Source organism: Calonectris borealis, chromosome 14, assembly GCF_964195595.1.
Source record: "Calonectris borealis chromosome 14, bCalBor7.hap1.2, whole genome shotgun sequence".
NCBI classification, from domain to species: domain Eukaryota; kingdom Metazoa; phylum Chordata; class Aves; order Procellariiformes; family Procellariidae; genus Calonectris; species Calonectris borealis.
In genome coordinates, this window is record NC_134325.1 from 725297 (window position 1) to 743927 (window position 18631).

The 18631-nt window shown below is 39.6% G+C and overlaps 1 protein-coding gene across 2 annotated transcripts in view; it reads right to left on the reverse strand.

The window, feature by feature from the left end:
- The window catches only part of LRP5 (LDL receptor related protein 5), a 238361-nt gene that overhangs the window by 92584 nt on the left and 127146 nt on the right, over nt 1–18631 (reverse strand). For both annotated transcript variants that reach the window (XM_075162881.1, XM_075162880.1), the window contains 2 exons: nt 14698–14894; nt 12572–12703 (listed from right to left, as the gene is read on the reverse strand). In XM_075162881.1, coding sequence (XP_075018982.1) covers nt 12572–12703; nt 14698–14894 — 329 coding nt within the window. The remainder of the gene's footprint in view (nt 1–12571; nt 12704–14697; nt 14895–18631) is intronic.

Sequence of the window (18631 nt, forward strand, 5' to 3'; positions counted from 1 at the left end):
ATATTTAAGGCGTTGAAACAAACTTTGGTAATACCTAGAAACAAATGGCAATTCTTCTTATATATTCTCCTTGGGTACCCTAATAGAGCCAGCTGCAACACAAACAGCACCGCGCATCCCAGTTCAGGTCTGTCTTTATCTTCCAGTCTGAGAGGAAGAGCGCTGTGTGATGGCGGCGGGCTGGGGAAAGCTGGCGATGTACTCTCCTACCTGACGCTGCGCGCTGGGGAGAGCACGCCGTGCACATCAGGTTTACCAATTTAAAGCTGAGTTGCGTGCGGCGCGAGTATGCAACCAACAAAATAGAAACAGGAGAGGTTTCGTTGAAGGAATGTTTTGAGTGCCACATTCAGACAGGACTTGATTTAATTGAAAGGTAAGTAGGCATAAGGAAAACTAACACTCGTGACAAAGAAAGGAAATACCAGAGCGCTCACATAACTCATAAATTACATCATATCTGTCTGCGTGTTACAGCGAAAAGGCATTGTCTACTGTTTCTTCCATTACCTCAGCAGCCGACTTCTAAAGTTACTTTGCCTGAACCAGAAAAAAACCCTACAATTCAGAGTTTTGACACATTCATACAGCCACTAAAAAAAACCCCCACAAACAAAATATTAATTAAACTGTACAGCTGATAAAATCATTAGCACAAAACAGCTGACTAAGACAAAAGTAATGTTTCTTCCAGAGAGAGCCCCTGCAACACAGAAGTCATGGTTACCCTACTTTAATTTAGGACTGAGCTGCTGCGAGACACCTGAAGTTTATATATACCTAGTACTTCACTTGCGAGCACAAAGCTTTGTAAAGTTACTACTGACAGAGGAGTAAATAACTCTTACAAAGACTTACTCAAAATAGCATTAGTATAACAGTCATAACTGCATTGGTAGTAACCAGAATCAAAGATCAGCACAATTGTCTGGCTATCGCTGTACCAAGCAAGGAATCTGCCTTGGAAACAGAGGTTTCCAAAGATGTCAAAGCACTTGAACAACTAAGTCTTATCCTCCACCCCGAGGTCTGTCTATACTACATGTGCTTTTTAGAAAGAGAAGAGATAGTTGGAAATGTTAAGTGGTAAATCTGTACGTTACCTTACAGGTATCATAGTTCCAGCTTCTACTTTTTATTAACACAAAAAATGAACATCCCTTTGAACAGAATTCTTAATAGCAGTTCATCGCAAGCCATAGGAAAAAGGATGGGCCAAGAAAAAGTCTGTCAGAAATCCCCACTGCTAGAAAAAGGGTACAGTCTTTGGATTCTGGTATTTCCTTGCAAAGCATGGTTTTAAAGCTTAAATGCACTTATTCTCTGCTGGAGATATACACCCCCACTGGCTCAGAATAAGGAATCACTGACTTTAGAAGTGACAGCCATTCTACCACCTAGTTTTGGTGGTGAGACCTTCAAACACACACAGACAATGATCAAAGACTCATTACAACCCAACAAGATATATAATTAATATTTTTTAAAAAAAAAAACTGAACAGAAATACACTTACAATAGTTTTTCTACAATCCCACTTGTGTTGACTTCTAATGGCAGACGTTTCCCACTCACCAAGAGACCTTGAATATATTAGTTTCTCTGCACTGCTGCCCTCCTTTACACAAACAGAAATAAATACCATACATCCCACGGGCCCTCTCTGAGGCTGATAGCTGTATAATGCTTTGAAGCTTAAATGTTATTTATTATGTTCCAAGTATGATGGAGCCACAGAAAATTCAATTCTGAGCTAACACAATCATCTGTCAAAGGGTAAACATCATGGAAGAAAGTTATAAACAACTGTAAATTAGGGTTTGCAAATCTAGGGAGCGTCTCAACCTCACTGTTGCTAGACTGATGCAGTAAAATAGAGCTTGGCCACCCAATGTTTGAAGAAGCAGTCAAGCTACAGCAGCTTAACAAGTTATCACTGGGTCTTGATAACTTTCCATGTCTACGTACCTAGCCCCTGGTGAACGCGAGATAACGAAGTTTACACATAAACCTTTTCAGTGCAGACGCAGGGTGTGGTTCTCCTGCAGCATCAAACAGGAATCAATCCAGAGATTCAATAGTGCTGAAAAGGGAGACTGTTGCTTTTTCCTTTATACACACACACAAAAAGAAAACCCTAACCACACACAAAATGAGCCTGTTACCATCTCTAACTAGACAGTGTTTCGAGTCCTGGAAAACAGTCATCAATCTGAAACATGCACCAAAGCCCGAAAAGAGAGTTTCATTCACTAGCCCGGCAAAACCACTAGAGCTAGACAACAGAGCTAGAAGATGATATGGCAGACCTTCCAGAATGCTCTTCACTCCCTCCAGGTTTCTTCCTTACAGCATGGTCTAATGGCTTTTATCCAATGAAATTATAAACAAGGCCATTTCCATATGAGGCTATTTCATTTTGTCGCTACACAAAGTACTCCCCATTTAGGAGAATAAAAGTTGCTAGAATAGAAAGCAATATAATCTTTCAGATCAAATAAAATCATAAACATAACATACTAAAAAAAGCAAGGGGAAAACAGACTCAAAACAAACAAGATCTACACATGAATGAAAGAAAAAAAAAACACACTCATGAAATTTTTATGAAGTGGACTAGAAATAGAAGAGGCAGCCTCTAGATTTCCTAGATTATCAGGTACCCATTGCTGGACAGTTTTTACAACCCTTTCTGGTGTATTGCAAAGGTATCTCAGTGAAATAGAGTTCCACATAATACTATTTCTCACTGAGTAAATAACACACTACCCCATTATTTTAGTGCTAAAGAATCAATAGGATGTGTTTGGAGTAAGTAGTATAACATGGGTCGAGATGCAGCAGGTAAATGCTATTTCCTCATTCAACCCACTGCATCTCATTTTCATAGCCTGGAATCTGGATAATTCTCCACCTTGCAGGAACCACCATAGACTACTTGTACATTTGATCTATTATCCAAACTTTCCCTCTCATCTGGTGCAAAACACCCACAGGTCCTTTCAGTAGATCATCTGCTGGCTGGAGGGAAGCCATGGCTATGATTAGGGAACTAATGTGGCTGCGGGCATTGAGGGAGATGCCAATTACACAAATCCCTCCTTCAGAGAAGGATCACAGTAATCTTTAAGAAGCCCCATCTCAGACAAACAAAGGAAAAACGACAATTCCTTGATAAGCAAAGGAAGCACGATACACCTTTGGGAGTGCAGTAGGGAGAGGGGGAATGAGGAAAAAGTCCTCCAGAACTTCTGGATAACACCTCCCTGTGGTAGTCAGACACCAGGCACAGGACAGAAGACACCTATGAAGTCAAAGCATCTTGCAACCAAAAGATCGTGGTTTTCCACAGTTGCATTTCAATCACAGAGTGAGCAAGGGGGAGAGACAGGCATGCAGGCAGCTGTCAAGTTTCTAAGAAATAAGGGAAAATAGAGTTTTCCTTTTGTTTGTTTTCCTCATGACAAACAGATTAGGACATGAGTGCTCCTTCCCAATACAGCTCCAAATCAATGCTAGAATATAATCAGAGTTTATCTACTGATATGCAAGATTTCTCTTCCAGCATATTCCAAGTGCTAGAAGACTCCTGACAGTTATTTTAGGTTATTCACACAATGCCAGCAGAAGCTTTCTTGGGTATTTGAAAGAGCTGATTTACAGCAATTATCCCAAATAACAAATGTCTCCCTAACCCTTCCCTTTCACAAAGAGGCTGGTCATCTCTAATTAGCAGTTGATCTACTTAATCAGAAAATCTGGATTAGTCCATACTGTTTCTCTTTATTAATCAGGAGGACGCATTAGGAAAAGAACCTTCTTCTCTGGTAGTTAAATCGCATGAGAAGAAATACTTTACAATGGAGGTATTTGTCTGCCTGCTTGTCTTGCATGGAGGCTTAGTTGCTCAAATAAGCTGATGATTGCTCAACCAAGGAACTGCAGACACAAAACTTAAAACGTATGATGTGCACTAAGAAACACACGGGAGATGAGAAGGAGGTGCCTTAACATTTCTTCCTTCAGTACTCTTCTATCTCCTGTATAAAAAACAGCATGAGCCCTGCAGTATTAGGCAGCAGGTTCCAAAAACACTGTTTTCTGTTTTACATTGTGAAGAACAGCAAGCAGAAGTAAGACACTGGGAATATTACCCAACCCTGATCAACTGCCTCAACAACAGGGTCAAGGATAAATAAGGGAAGCTGACTCTTCAAATGCCTGAAGCTAGTTCCTTCTTCGCCAATTATGAAATTTTTTTTTTCTGGTTTTCATTTGAGAAAACAGAATTTCCTAGTTCATTTGAGAAACTACAGCTGTCATACCTTCCCGGCAGAAACCCTGCAGCTCCTGCCACCATATGAGATTGACTCAATAGCCAAAGCTCTCCTACTTTCAAGCAAATAACAGTTGCCTTCAACTGGAGAAATGCGTCTCTGGTGAGTTGAGGTCAACATGCCATATGTCTCAAATGACCACTTACATTCTGACGTACCAGGGACAAGATTAGTGCAAAAGCAACTGGCTGTTAAACATCTAGACTGAGATACCTTAAAGGAACCAGATTTCTAGAAAGTACCCATCACCCATTTGAGGGGGGAGCAGAAAAGGGAAGAAATTTTCCTTGTTACTGCTTTAAAACAACAACCTCCTGCCATTAACTAAAAGAAGGTTCTGAAAATTAGTAACTTTTTTAGTTTTTACTCATCTTATGTTTAAAGCTAAAGATACGGCAGCGGTTCTTATGCTGGCTTTAAGGAATGCTCACACTGACGTACAATAAGGGTTTGATTTCCACATCTCAAGTAGCATAAACCCTCTCTTCTGCAGGGGTAGATTTGTAGGTAACTGAGAATTCAGGTACCTGTTTCAATGTCAAACCTGCCAGCTACGTCAGCAGGCCATTCACAGGTAACCTGTGACACACAAACACTGGAAGTTCCTGCACTTGAGCATTTATAGCACACAGTAAGTGTACATATATTTTTTTTTTTTTTAAAAACATTCATACCCTAACCTGTAAGCCAATTTACCCCAAGACAATAAAGCCAATCCTCCGTTCCAGACGATGTAAGGCATTTAAAATACAAAATAACAACAACAAACACTTTAGGGTTATTAAATGGCATAAAAAAAAAATCCAGAGAGGATCTTGGATGCAGTCCTTGGTCCCAGGGAAACTTAGAGAAGCTTTCCTGTGATCTCAGTAGGGCCAGGTTTTCACTGCTGTCATGAAATGGACAAATGACGTTTCAGAGTACTTTACTCAACTTATGAGCTCACCTCGAGATTATCTCTAGCTTAAGAATGAGAAATTTAAACTTGAAAGTCTTTTAAAAATCTCACGTTTATGTATAAATATATATAAAAGCACCCGAAAAGAGGAAACCAGAAAGAACAAATAGTCACAGAAGAAGAAAGATGTGTTAACGACAAAAATGGTATCATTTATCCATGTAGGGGACCAAGCAAGCACTTGCCATTGTCCCAGAGGATTTTCTGTATCTGTATCCAGCTCCAGTATCTAACAGATCCTGTTCTTTAGAGGGATGCAAATACCCAGATTTCCTTTATTTCTGCTCTATGCTTTCCCCTCTGTCAAATCTTAAAGCAAGTCAATAGTAGGAGTAAATGTAATCTTGGACATTTACCTTTAACATATTAACCAGCTGAATTTTTTTACACAGCCTTTAGGAAGAGACCCCTGATAGAAGTAATCTATTACTGAGCATTGCAAGTACAGCATCAAGCTCACAAAGCTGTCCACAGTATATGGGCATTTACTTTATCCTAGTTCAGTAATAATACAAAGCAGAAGCTAAGGTACCATTACTATATTGTTGTTTTTACAGCCAAATTCCTTGTCTTCAGTTATTGCAGAAAGTCATTTACGTTTTTATAGACCTTGCTGGAGATGGTTGTGCTCAGTCTACTTAGAATCACAGAATATCTCAAGTAGGAAGGGACCCATAGGCATCATCAAGTCCAACTCCCTGTTCCTTGCAGGACTACCTAAAACTAAACCATATGACTAAAAGAATCATCCAGACGCTCCTTGACTTAGATCTATACTGAGCAACGCTCAGCATATTAAAGGAACATTCTTTAGTTGGCACTGCCCTTAGTTCCAGGCATTGCTCCTTTGTGCAAGCTTCAAAAGACCAAGAGCATTTCTCTGAGAGTATGGCAAACTTGGAGGTCACGGACAGAGAAGGGCTATCTCCTATAGATGGATATCAAGCTCTTACTGGTGTTAAAGATCAGAGCCTGGGTTTAGCACTAGAAGATAGGAGTAGTCTAGCTATGACGAAAGACTGCTGATGCAGTTTGCCACTAAATGCTTTCCCTTGCCAAATACTTCCTTAAGTTGCACTTGATGTCACATTCGTCATCTACGGTTTGCATGGCATGCAAATACACCTATATACCTCAGCAACCCACATGCCTTCTTACCAAGAGGTCTCGCATCTTGCTTTCAAGTACAAGAAAGGGAACAGACTCATCATCTTTCCCAATACAAATGGAAAGAAAATAAATCACTGTAAAATTAAATCTCCAAGAGATTCCAATGTAAACAATGCCTACAGAAATTCACAGAAAGGTTTGGGGTTTTTTTGTGGAAGCAAGCACAAAAAGATTCCTCTTAATGGTGACTTAAATTTCGTTGGAGGGGAATTTAGACATAACAAATGTGTATAACACTCAGGAATGTTTGATTTATTAGAAGTACATCTGCCACAGGTTGCACAGGAAACAGAGAAATCACCCAGCGCAGAATGAGCAGATAAAATATCATCAGGGAACTTCCCTCATACTAGAGAGTAAAATACATCATGCAAAATTAAAAGGAAGACTTTACAGAAATGAATAGCTTCCCCTCCAAATTCCAGAGAAGATAAAGAAAACAGAGCTACTGTTTGCACAATTGTTGTGGGTTAACCCCGGTGGGCAGCTCAGCCCCACGCAGCCGCCTGCTCGCTCCCTGCAGTGGGATGGGGGAGAGAATGGGAAGGGTAAAAGTGAGAAAACTCGTAAGTTGAGATAAAGACAGTTTAATAGGGAAAGCAAAAGCTGTATGCACAAGCAAAGCAACATAAGGAATTCATTCATTACTTGCCATCGGCAGGCAGGTGTTCAGCTGATTCCAGGAGAGCAGGGCTCCATCATGCATAATGGTGACTTGGGAAGACAAATGACGTAACTCCAAATGTCCCCCCTTCCTCCTTCGTTACTCTAGCTTTTATTGCTCACCATGACATCATATGGTATGGAATATCCCTTTGGTCAGTTGGGGTCAGCTGTCCCAGTTCTGTTCGCACCCCCAGCCTGCTCGCTGGTGGGGCAGGGTGAGACACAGAGAAGTCCTGACCCTGTGCAAGCACTGTTCAGCACTAGCTAAAAAATCCCTGTGTTATCAACATTGTTTTGGTCACAAATCCGAAACATAGCACCATATGAGCTGCTATGAAGAAAATTAACTCCATCCCAGCTAAAACCAGTACAGCAATTTTAGTAAAATGGATCAAAAACTAATGATGCCCAGGCCAAGTGAAATTGCTGCAATGAAGTTGCATAACGAGTAAAGTTCTGTAGCTTTTACTGAAATATTTTATCCACATACTGCAGCAAAGCATTACACATTTAACGAGAAACAAAAATAAAACTGGAAAATAGTTTTTTAAACCTTGGGGTATGCAGCTTCCAGAAGCTGCATGGATCTGGACTAATTCTGACATTGTGTAGCTCTGAGTGTCCTTGCTGAAGTTAAAAAATATACAATAAAAAAGACCGTTAGTGAAGTCCTAGTTTATCCTACTTATTACAGCTCCATAGCCATAGAGCCAAGCTAGTAAAAACTTGGGAGGGAGAGGTGGGGAGTATTTGAGCTTTCACTCAAAATGTTTTGTGGTACCAGCCATGGATGATAGGTTTTAAAATTCTGTCAAATTAATTTTAGTTCATACACAATTGACTTAGTTGGTACCATGAGATCAGAAAATGATGTGTAATGAGAGTAAGATCCTTTGGGAATGCAACACTAACAGGCAGAGGGAATTCAGGAAGTCAAGTGACCACTTACAGGGAAATACATCCACTTCTAAGAAAAAAGATGGGGCTTTTGACATTCTTTTAGAAGGCCTGCAGCAATAGCTGTATGTCAGCAACACTGAATACAGCAGAAAGAAATCATATCTTTTCCAGAAACATCAGAGAAACAGGGTGCTGATCGCTGTTTACAGAAACCAGCTCAATCTTGGAAGGATGCATACAGATAGCTGCTGTACGAGAGACTGGGATCGGGGTTTAATCACAAGTAGCTGACAAGATATACAACAAACCTCTAGGCTTGCTTGAATGTGATTAAACTGAACCACATGGTCAAGTCAAAGAGGGGAGGAAAAAGCAGGGGGAGTCATCCAACATTTTGAGACCGCACCTCCACCTAGCAGAGCAAAGCAAACTTGCTCCATGAAAGCAGAACAGGATGGAAAGACTCTGGCTCCATTTTGCCTGGAAATATTCACATTAAGTGGTGCAAATTATACCAAAGGTGCACCAGAGCTGTAGACAGAAAAAGATGAATTCTGTGCACCAAGGAAAGCAAGAATGAGCAGCATGAGGAAAGTGAAGCTGCTCAAGGGAGAGGACATGCAGCTATCACCCGAAGACTGTGCCCTGCAAGGTAAGAAAGGTTCGAATGGTTTACTGTTGGAGACACGACACTAGCTCTATTAATACATTGGTCTTTCTCGCAAGACTTCAGACTACTACTAGCCCAACAAGGGAACTCACTAAATCCTAGGAAGAGAACCTCAGGATAGAAGGAGAAGGAACAGCTTCCTGAAAGGAGCCCTCACAGACAAACGACTCATGAATCAAAATAATCCTTTTCATAAAGATAAATGTGATCCTTAAAGAAAGAAAAGAAAACCTCAGGATAGCCCTAAGTCAGCAAAATGACTGAAAGAAGGTCCCCAAGCTTTTAAGATTTCCACACTTCGGCTCTGCTTTCTAAACTGGCCTATTTGCTTGTCCATTGCTGATCAAAACAAACTTCGCTTCCCTGAAAATATGCATAGAACACACATAATTTTTACTTTGGTCTTAAGACTTTGATTATTTGCATCAGAAAGCATCTAAAGCAAGACACTGAAAATTAACTAAAGCAGGCTTACAATTTTATGACTGCATGAATAAAGAGCTAATTAGGTAGAATTACACATCCCTTTAAATGACTGCAACCAAACCTTTGTTCCTTTCTCAAACATTCATGCCACTGCTCAAGCAGGCTTAGAGAAGACTTTCAAACAAAAAAAAAGCAACTTAAAAAAAACCCCAAAAACCCCACAAATCAAGAAAGCCACCTGGTCTAAGAACTGAAGCTCCCTTTTGAAACACAAACTTTCAGAGGTCAGTCACTCCTGGAAGGTACAAGGTACCAAGAGTTACTACTGACTAGGCCACCCTCCACAGGCACTTCAGACTAGAGCCATCGGGCTCTGATGGGCATCACAAACTGTGACTTCATTATCTTCTTCACAGGCAAGATTGGGTTCGGACACCTACCTAAAATCGTGTATTTGGACACATCCACCAAGACAGCAGTGGTCCAACACAACTTCTTAAGTAATTCCAAAGATCACAGCTTGAATGCTCACTTTGCTAAGAGTACATGGTCAGGTGCAGCTGATTTACTTCCCACACTTAGGACCCCTCTGCTTGGGGGTCTTCTGCTTGGGAACTTCAAGCAAGTCCAGAGCATTTTCATAGCCAACAGAGGAAAACAGACTTAACATCACATGTCTGGAGGGAAGCAACATAAAACATCTACCCGCACAAAACAAGTACACATTCCCAGAGAGGAACTTATACTTGATGCTGGTTGCAATCTATCCATATATTTAATATCCGTTATTAGTGATGGATATCTACTGTAGGGCTATTTTTTTTTACTTATTCAGAGCAACTGTTTAGAACCAGAGAGAAAGCAAGAATAAATCAACACCGAAAGCCAAACTACAGAATAGTGAACTATTCTTTTAACACAGACGCAATACTGAGGGCTTCAGTGTATCAATAGTTACATATTTAGAAAAAGTGTAAAAATCCAGTGTTTCGGAGTTTCAATGCATACAGACACAACCGACAGCACAGCAAATAGTGGCACAGCCTGTCCTTGAATTCATGTTTTCTTAATTACCTAGGCCCATTACCATTCAACACTCTTTCTAAAGAGCTACAGAGCTCTCATACCTGAACATTACCAATATATATATTCTTCAATATCCAAGAGAGCTGAAATTGCCTAAAAGCCTCAGGGCTCTTCTGCACAAGAATACTTTCTGACAGAGGTATACAGTAACATTATATAGTTATATTTGCACCAGTAAACTTCCCATGTGGACACAGATTTTGAGAACAGAATGCTTTTTGCTCTTGCAGACAAATCCCCAGTAGTATTTGTGTAATTCACTTAAAAGCCTAATGTCAAAGAAGCTGATATGCCCAAGTGATTCCGTACTTTTGCACTTTTGCCCAAGCCAATAGGGAACAAAATGGAGAGGTGGTCAACACTGTTACATCCGTAGTTCCTGACACAACCTTACTACAAAGGACTCGTGCAGAGAACAAAAAGTCAGTTCCTTGCAACCAAGGAGTTAATTAATAAGAAGGGAAAGAGAAGCACATGGATGTTGGCATAAGGCAGACAGGACAACAAAAGATGTGGAGCTTGGGAAAGAAATAATCCATAAAACTGAACCAAAAGGCCACATTCTTATGCAAAACCAGATTTCCTGTTCCCATCCCACTTTTTTGCCCTCCTTTGACAGAACACCCTTGACAGATTGTCTGGTCTGACAATGGAAAGGTGAAAGCACAGTATAAGCAGTCACTCCTGCTTGTGCTATCTGCCAAAACACCAAAAGCAGGCTGACCTTCATTCCCACTGCCAGAAACATGAGGTCAATATGAACGTCTAAAAAGGTTGTCCTGAGCATTCAGCAATGTTTTTTTAAAAGCTGTGAAAGGGAAACTTTCCAAAGCTGGAAGGAGGAAAGAGAAAGGTCTTTCAGCAGCTGCAAGAACTACCTTAAAGCCTTTCAATTGCAGCAGGATGAGCTAATAAAGCTGGCCCTTAAACCCTGGAGGTTCAGTGTTCAAATTCTGCTTCAAGTTCACAAATGAAAGGAATCTATTATGCTTACTTTAGTACTCAGAGGAATCAAGCCACATCAGAAAATGACTGTACTCTTTGACTAGACTTGGTGAGAACGCACCGGAGATGGGCAGCAGAGTGTCTTTTACTCTGCTGGCAGAACATCCTCCAAAACCTTGCCTCCTAGTGTCCTACCGCCCTATCAGTGTTAATTGCCTGCTTTTGTAAGATGCGTTTTTAAGAGGCTTCCTGATCAATGATAAAACCAAGCTTGCAAAGTATACCACTAGACTCATTCAACTTATGGATACGAAATATGCATGTAGTTATACTTTTCAATTAAAGCATGTACTTTAGCTATTATTCTCTAAACAGCTTTCTACTGATAACACACAAGCCTCTCCTACTTCTCAGTGACATGGAACAGCCACCTAGAACCTTATTTTCTCTAGCTCAATTACCTCAAGCAGCAAACTTTATACGCCTCCTCACACACAAACCTTTAATTTTAAAAATTAAATATAATGTCCAAAAAACACAAACTAGACCCAGGAAGGAGAAATTCCCAATGCAATTATCTCAAGCAGCAAACTTTATAAGCCTCCTCACACAAAGCCTTGCCTCACTTTTTAAAATCAAATATAATGTCCAAAAAACACAAACTAGACCCAGGAAGAAAAAATTCCCAATGCAATTTTCTCATAAATCCTTCCCACAGAGCAGCCCAAAGGGAAACAGAGGGATGATTAATCTTCAGAACCAGAAAAACTGTATTTTTAGTTTAAATCTTAATTTTGAATTTTTCTCTACAGATTATTTCATGATAAAATTAATTGAAGCAGAGGCAACTCACTGGGTTATCTCTAAAATAGTATACGGGCACGTGGACGCGGCCTTGAACAAATTTTTGGCACATCTGTGTGCAGAACGTGTCTCAGGCATATTGCTAACTTTGAGATGCAACTGGAAGGCAACAATTCGGCCACCACTACTACATCATTGACCACTACTGGACAATGAATGGGAGGGAGCAGAAGTCTGTTCATGGTCCATTGTCCAAATGGAAAGATGTCCTACAATAGCTTACTTCTAATAAAATTCTTCTGCAACGGGCTCCACATACTACTTCATTCCTACAGAGAACTGGCAACACAAAATACAGTCCAAAGACACAAAATACAGTCAAAATTCTCTGATTTCTGATGCAAGGCATTACTTTAGTTCATAAAAATCACCATCTTTGGTAGCTTGGCAGGAGATTTGGGTGCAAAATCTCTGCCATCTTCATCAAGACAAGAGTGACATTTCAGTGCGTCAGGCAGTTCCTCTCAACTCACTTCTTCAAGGCTCAACTTTTAAATAGCAAACCCAAACCAAGTCAACACTGTCACTGTAGAAAAGTCAAGCTCCTACCTGATTTGCATGTCCTGCCATCGTCTTCTAGCTGCACACCAGTGGGACAGGCACAGCTGTAGAAGGGGTCTCTTGGAGACAGCAGGCACAGATGGGAGCAACCACCGTTGTTTTCTTCACATGGAGTGTGAACTTCAAGAAACCAAACAGATTTATTTTCATTTTTCTAGAACCCCTAAAGCCCTCTTTTCTCCATGAGGAAGAAATTATAGGTCCCAAATGACTGGCACAAGTTTTAGTGCTAAAAGACAGAGGAACCACAAAATAAAGTGTTTGATTCCCCCCTCCCCAGCATCTTACTTCTCAGGGCACCTAAATTGAGATGCACGCAAAAGCTGATTTTGAAAGAGCTGACAGCTCAGCACATTCTCACTATACAGTTCTTTCAATGTTTCTAAAGCCGAACAGAGCTAAGAGCTTTGGACATGAGTTACTTTGCGGATGCTGGGTCAGCTAAGCATCATGAAAATGGAAAACAGGGCTTGGAGGGTGGTGATGGTGGGGGGGTGACCAGTTCTATGAAAGAAGGGAAAACACTACTGTAATGTAGGAATTGTACAAATTGTTGTGTTGCATGTTGGAAATACCTTTTCTTACTGCAAAGCTTTCACAGGAAGACATATCCCTGAATCACCAGGAAATCCAGAGGAAATACATGTAAAGTCAGCAATTTTGAAAATGTAAAAAAAAAAACCAACTGGGGGGGAACAGGATGGGACAGGACGGGGATGGACACATGACAACTGCGCGCACCTCATTTACATGGGAAGAAAAAAACGGCAGCAAGAGATGAAACTGTAACCATAAATAATTATGGAGAATATTACCAGCTATTAAAAAACAAAAATTGCAAGTTGTGCAAGATCTCTCCAAAATCAATCATAGTTTGAATAAGCATCTGAAGCGCTTTACTACAAAACCCCAAAATTTCCCCCTAATTTGGCTTGTGTTACTTCCACTGACAGTCACAAAGAGGAAAAAAAGGGAGAGGAAGGAATCCAAGCTTGATCTTAAAGAAGTCAATAGCATCTGAGCTATTTTCAGCATATGCTATTTCCCTATGTGCCATATTTTCTTTGTGGCTGACCCAGAAATACTATGACCCAAGGCTGGGACATTCCCTGAGCTAAAAGCAATGGCAAGAATTCAGCATAGACAAACTCTTATCTGGAGCTGTGAGATAAACCAGGGTGCTGTGCATACCCGACAACTTCAATGAAAACTTGCACATGTTCCATCACCAAGATGATCTCCAAACTCCTTTTGCTTACTTTCAAGCCTGTTTACTGACATCCTATAAACTTTACCGGAATAACAAATATTATCTTTAGGGAAGCAGACTTTACAGTTGGCATAAATAAAGAAGCCAATCCAAATGGCAAGTGTGTCTCCCCACGGCAAGAGATGATTCTTCCCATAGCTACTCAACTGTATACATTTCCACACCATTGCTTTTAAGTCCCATTCTCTCAATCCTAAAAAAAACCTAGACCAACTGCCACATGGAATCACATGCATATACAAAACATATACAGCCTCATTCAATTCTCAGTTCTCTACACTTGCCTTCCTTTGAAGTCATACATAAAGAAAAAATAGAGGCACGTATATGTTTATATAAAAGCTCAGAACCAAGTCCCTTCCATACTGAAGCATTCATAACCTATTTGTTACATATTGAAGATAAACACGATCAAGTCTGGAATGCAAAAACTGCACTTTTAAGTACAACGTGAACATTGCATATTTTGTGGTAATTCTACTTATTAAAAAAAAAAGTAATTATAAGCCTTTTTTTCAGTTGTCTTTAAAATAATGGTGTTAAAAAGGTGCCAGGTGAGTCTTTATCATTCTCATTCCGATATTCCAAATCAAAAGATGTCACTGAAGTAGTGCACTGGATTTTGGATTTTGTTACCAACGGGATGATGAGTGAGCTCGCACCAATTCAGGCTGGAATTTTCAAAGAAAGGTACAGGATTCGCATACTTATACCTTTAGCGACCGATCCCCTGACAAGTGTTCAAAACCTTACAACTTCACACTAACCATTTTTATGATTAAATGTTTTTCCTGATAGATAAGTAACAGTCACGCAAAAAGTTTCAGGGAAAGGTAAAACATACAGTATGGCTGCCGGTCTGGACTTAAGACCTGGATGTCCATCGGCGAATATAGGGCAGACAATATTTCTCTCCTTTTCTCCCCCGTCCGTTTGTTACAGGCATGAATGGAGCGTGTTTGCCAGTCCGTCCAATACAAAGTGTCCCCAGACAACGTCAGCGCAAAGGGATGAGTAAGACTACCTTCAACAACTTTTTGCCTAGATGAAAGAAAGAGCAAGGATTAAAAATGCATTGCTTCCACTTGTTACCACGCAGAAAAAAATCTGGCTTTGTAAAAACTCATATAGGAATTGTCGTCTTTTAACAAATTCGCTGGACCAAGAGATTCACCGGATGATAAAAGCGATAATCAGACCGAAAAATGTAAAACGAGACTTTGCCCCTTCATAGCAATAAGGACACAAATATACTGGGTTTGATAGCGGCACGGTATCTGATTCCGCTCCACACTGACCTCTGAAAGGCCACGCTGAAGTTCTTTAACAGGGCTGTGCAAATACCCAAACACAACTGCCCTTTGGAGGAAACACAGGTCCGAGGAGTGCTCCTCCAACTAAAGCATTACTTTTTTTGTCCCCCTGTGCAATACAGGAAATCTTTGCCCAGGACTTCAGTTGCACTCAGTCCTTTCTTGTAGCAGGAAAAGGAAGAAACGACACGAGAGTCTCTTTAAATTACCCTTTTTAACTTGGTCAGCAGCAGAAACAAATTTTTTTTTAAATTATCTTTTTAAATGTAGAGCAAGGATCACTTATATTTTTTCTAAGACTATTTATAATTAACATAAATCAGAAACATTTCAGATGTTTTTCAATGACTTCATTCAGCCACACTTCTCTTTTGGGGATGCATTTATTTTCACATTGGTTATTAGCTGGACTGAAAGCCACAAAACACATGACATTTCTAACATATTTTCTAAACTCATAGGATCCCCAAATTTATACATATTGCAATAAATTTGTGTAATTTAGATTCAGTAGTTTTGGAGACATTTACTAAGTCAGTGAAAACATATTTGACAAGTCCTCAGTCAAAACAATATCAACTCAGTTTTCACAAATTCATGCATTTGACATATGCACAAACACAAAGGCATACACACACCTTCCAAACCAGTGTTCTGACACAGCAAACTAGTATTCAAAATTTTTCATCATACAACTTTGAGAAAGCTGAAGTCTCAGCATCATCCTGAAGGAAAGTGAGGAACATGTTTTTCTTATACCTACATTCAGATTTGCATTTAAATTGTTTCCATTGAAGAGATTAACAAAAACAGCTAACATTTGGGAGGGAAAGGATTCTATTTCATTTTGAGCAACATAGGAACCATTTGCATTTTCCAGGGTGGGGGGGAATAAAAAAGTCCCCCCAAAATTCTTCATATGTATTCAGACATGGGCAAGTTTAAAACAGACTGACACATGCAAACAGGTATTTGCATATACATGTACAAAGCAGGTAATGTGGAAAAAAGAAAACAATACAATTATTATTCATTCTGTTCTAGAGATAAAATTGAAACTGCTCTAAAATTTCTGTCCTTCAAATTATCACTACTTCTCTCACCGTAAAACACGATAGAATAAATAGAAATCCTGACTTCACTTTCTCTTTCCGCTCTAACTTTTGCTGTTGTTTCTTTACTAGTAACAGCAGTGGCTGTATTCTAGTATCGTAGCAGCTGTTTTCCACTATATATTGCCCTTATTTCCATCATTCTTAGATATCAAGTCTCTTCTTCTACTGTAATTACATCCCTTGAAACAGTTCCAGAGGATGTGCTTGCAAACTGAAGCTTGCTAAGATGTAACAGCCAGATTGCTCCAGTAACATTAATCCACCATGCAGAATGCAAATTTCCTTTTTATTTGAATTCTGAAGTGATTCTTGGACAGGAGGGGTAGAAGCATTTGAAACACCATAAGATTTCTTTATGAACAAGTCTGGGTGAAACTTATATTGCTCTACATTTAAGGAACAGAAGCAACCTCCAAAGTCACCATCTAGTTTGAGCCATTATTGAAGTTTAACTTGACACCAGAACCTAAGAGTCCCAACTTCAGAGACTTCTGTTTCAACACTGATCAGTGGAAGGGAAAAAGAATAAAAAATTAAGATCAATATTCGTGGCATTTTATTAATATCCATAACGTTTTAAGAAGGAAGTTTTATCATATGGTAACAATATAAAATATACATAGCTAAATGACATCAAGCTATTATATTGGACAACGCCTAAAAGTCCACATACAGTTAGACACAAGGAATTTCCACAATGCACCCTGCATAGGAATATCCTGACATCAAGTGTGCATTTGCACCCTCCAGCAGTTGAGTAAAATATGTGAGTAGTAGTGTAGTAGTAGTAGTAGTGTACACCAATATGCCATTTTTTTAATGCAAAATACATTAATTTTTCCTAAAATACTGTTTCATTTATAGTTCAACAGAAAACTGCTTGGGTGGTGGTGGACATGCACTAATCTATCACAAAGTAATTTGGACAGATTGCTGGAATTAGTGTATTCAAAGGCTTGCTCCCTTTCAGGTGGCCTTTCTCTACCTTAAAATGAGCAAAATAAATTTTACTTACCAATTACAACTTTAAGTTTTTACACATACATGCAAGTAAAGTGTATACAATTTGTATGTGCGTGATAACTGCAGAATCAGCCTGGAAACCTTAACCTCTGCCACTTGCCCCCAAATTAGAGAAATATACTCACATTATAGTGTATGAAAACCTCTCTTAGATTTTTAATTTTGAGAGAGCATTTTCTTTCTGTCTATGAACCTGCACCCAGCCTTTAGCCACCACTCCCTTCTGTAAAGGACTTTTCCCTTGTCTATACTTCTGATTGTCAGTCACTACTTGTCAGTTACTACAATGCCACCATTATCTAGCTCTTACATAGCGCTCTCAAAGGAACTTCAGAGCGTTTTATAAAGGATGTCAATATTGTTATTCCTCTTTTAGGAGTGTGAAAATCAGGCACAGAATGCACATTGGTAAAAAAATTGAAAAACACCATGGAAACTGCAGTGTTTTTTTGGGGGGAGGCATATTATTCTATTACACAGTTATGCCTAAAATAAAACTCCTCCAAAGCAAAATGATTTCATAACACAGACATTTAAAATGTTATGAAATCATGAAAATGAAAATGTCATTTTCAACTATGTGAAGACCAAAGCCAGACCAGGATGCAGAGACTTGCCTCCTCAGCAGGACGTTTCACTGGCAGATGACACTCTCCCTTCAGATGACACACAACCTGCCCATTGCACACTGCATAGAACTGAAGGTGCAATCTCAAACGTCTAGGTCTGCCCTGTCTGAAGCGTCAGCTCTCTTTGTCTACAAAAGCCAAAACTCAACAGCACACTTGGACAGGAGCCACCAACCAAAACTTCCACACTGTGCTTTCTATCAAGCTTTAGGAAAATCTGGTTCCTGCTCGCTCGCAGCCTGAAATAAGCTGAATTTGGTTAATTTATAGGCATGCCACAAAGGACATCTTTGGATGCGACAGGTGTGTCTCAATGTATATTTCCTGCCGAAAAAAAATACATTAATACTACTGTAAAATCCCAGTCACTAGTTAAATGTTAGTTTGCCTAGGGCCAAGGATAAGCATCTCCAACTATCTTCAAGACAAATATGAACCTAAAACTGAAAAATCCTACTGTACAAGAAGGCTATATAAACAGCCTATAGTGAAATACTGAAACAAATAGTCTTACTTTTAAAACCAGTTTTATAGGATGTGAGGCTATTTTACTTTTTGCAAGGCTATTAACAATTGCATTTAAAAAGAACAATAAGGTATTGGCATTATTCTAGATTACTGAAAAAAAAGCCTCAGTATAAAAAGAATGCACGAGGTGAGAAATAACTTACAGCATATTATTCACTAAAGGAAACTTA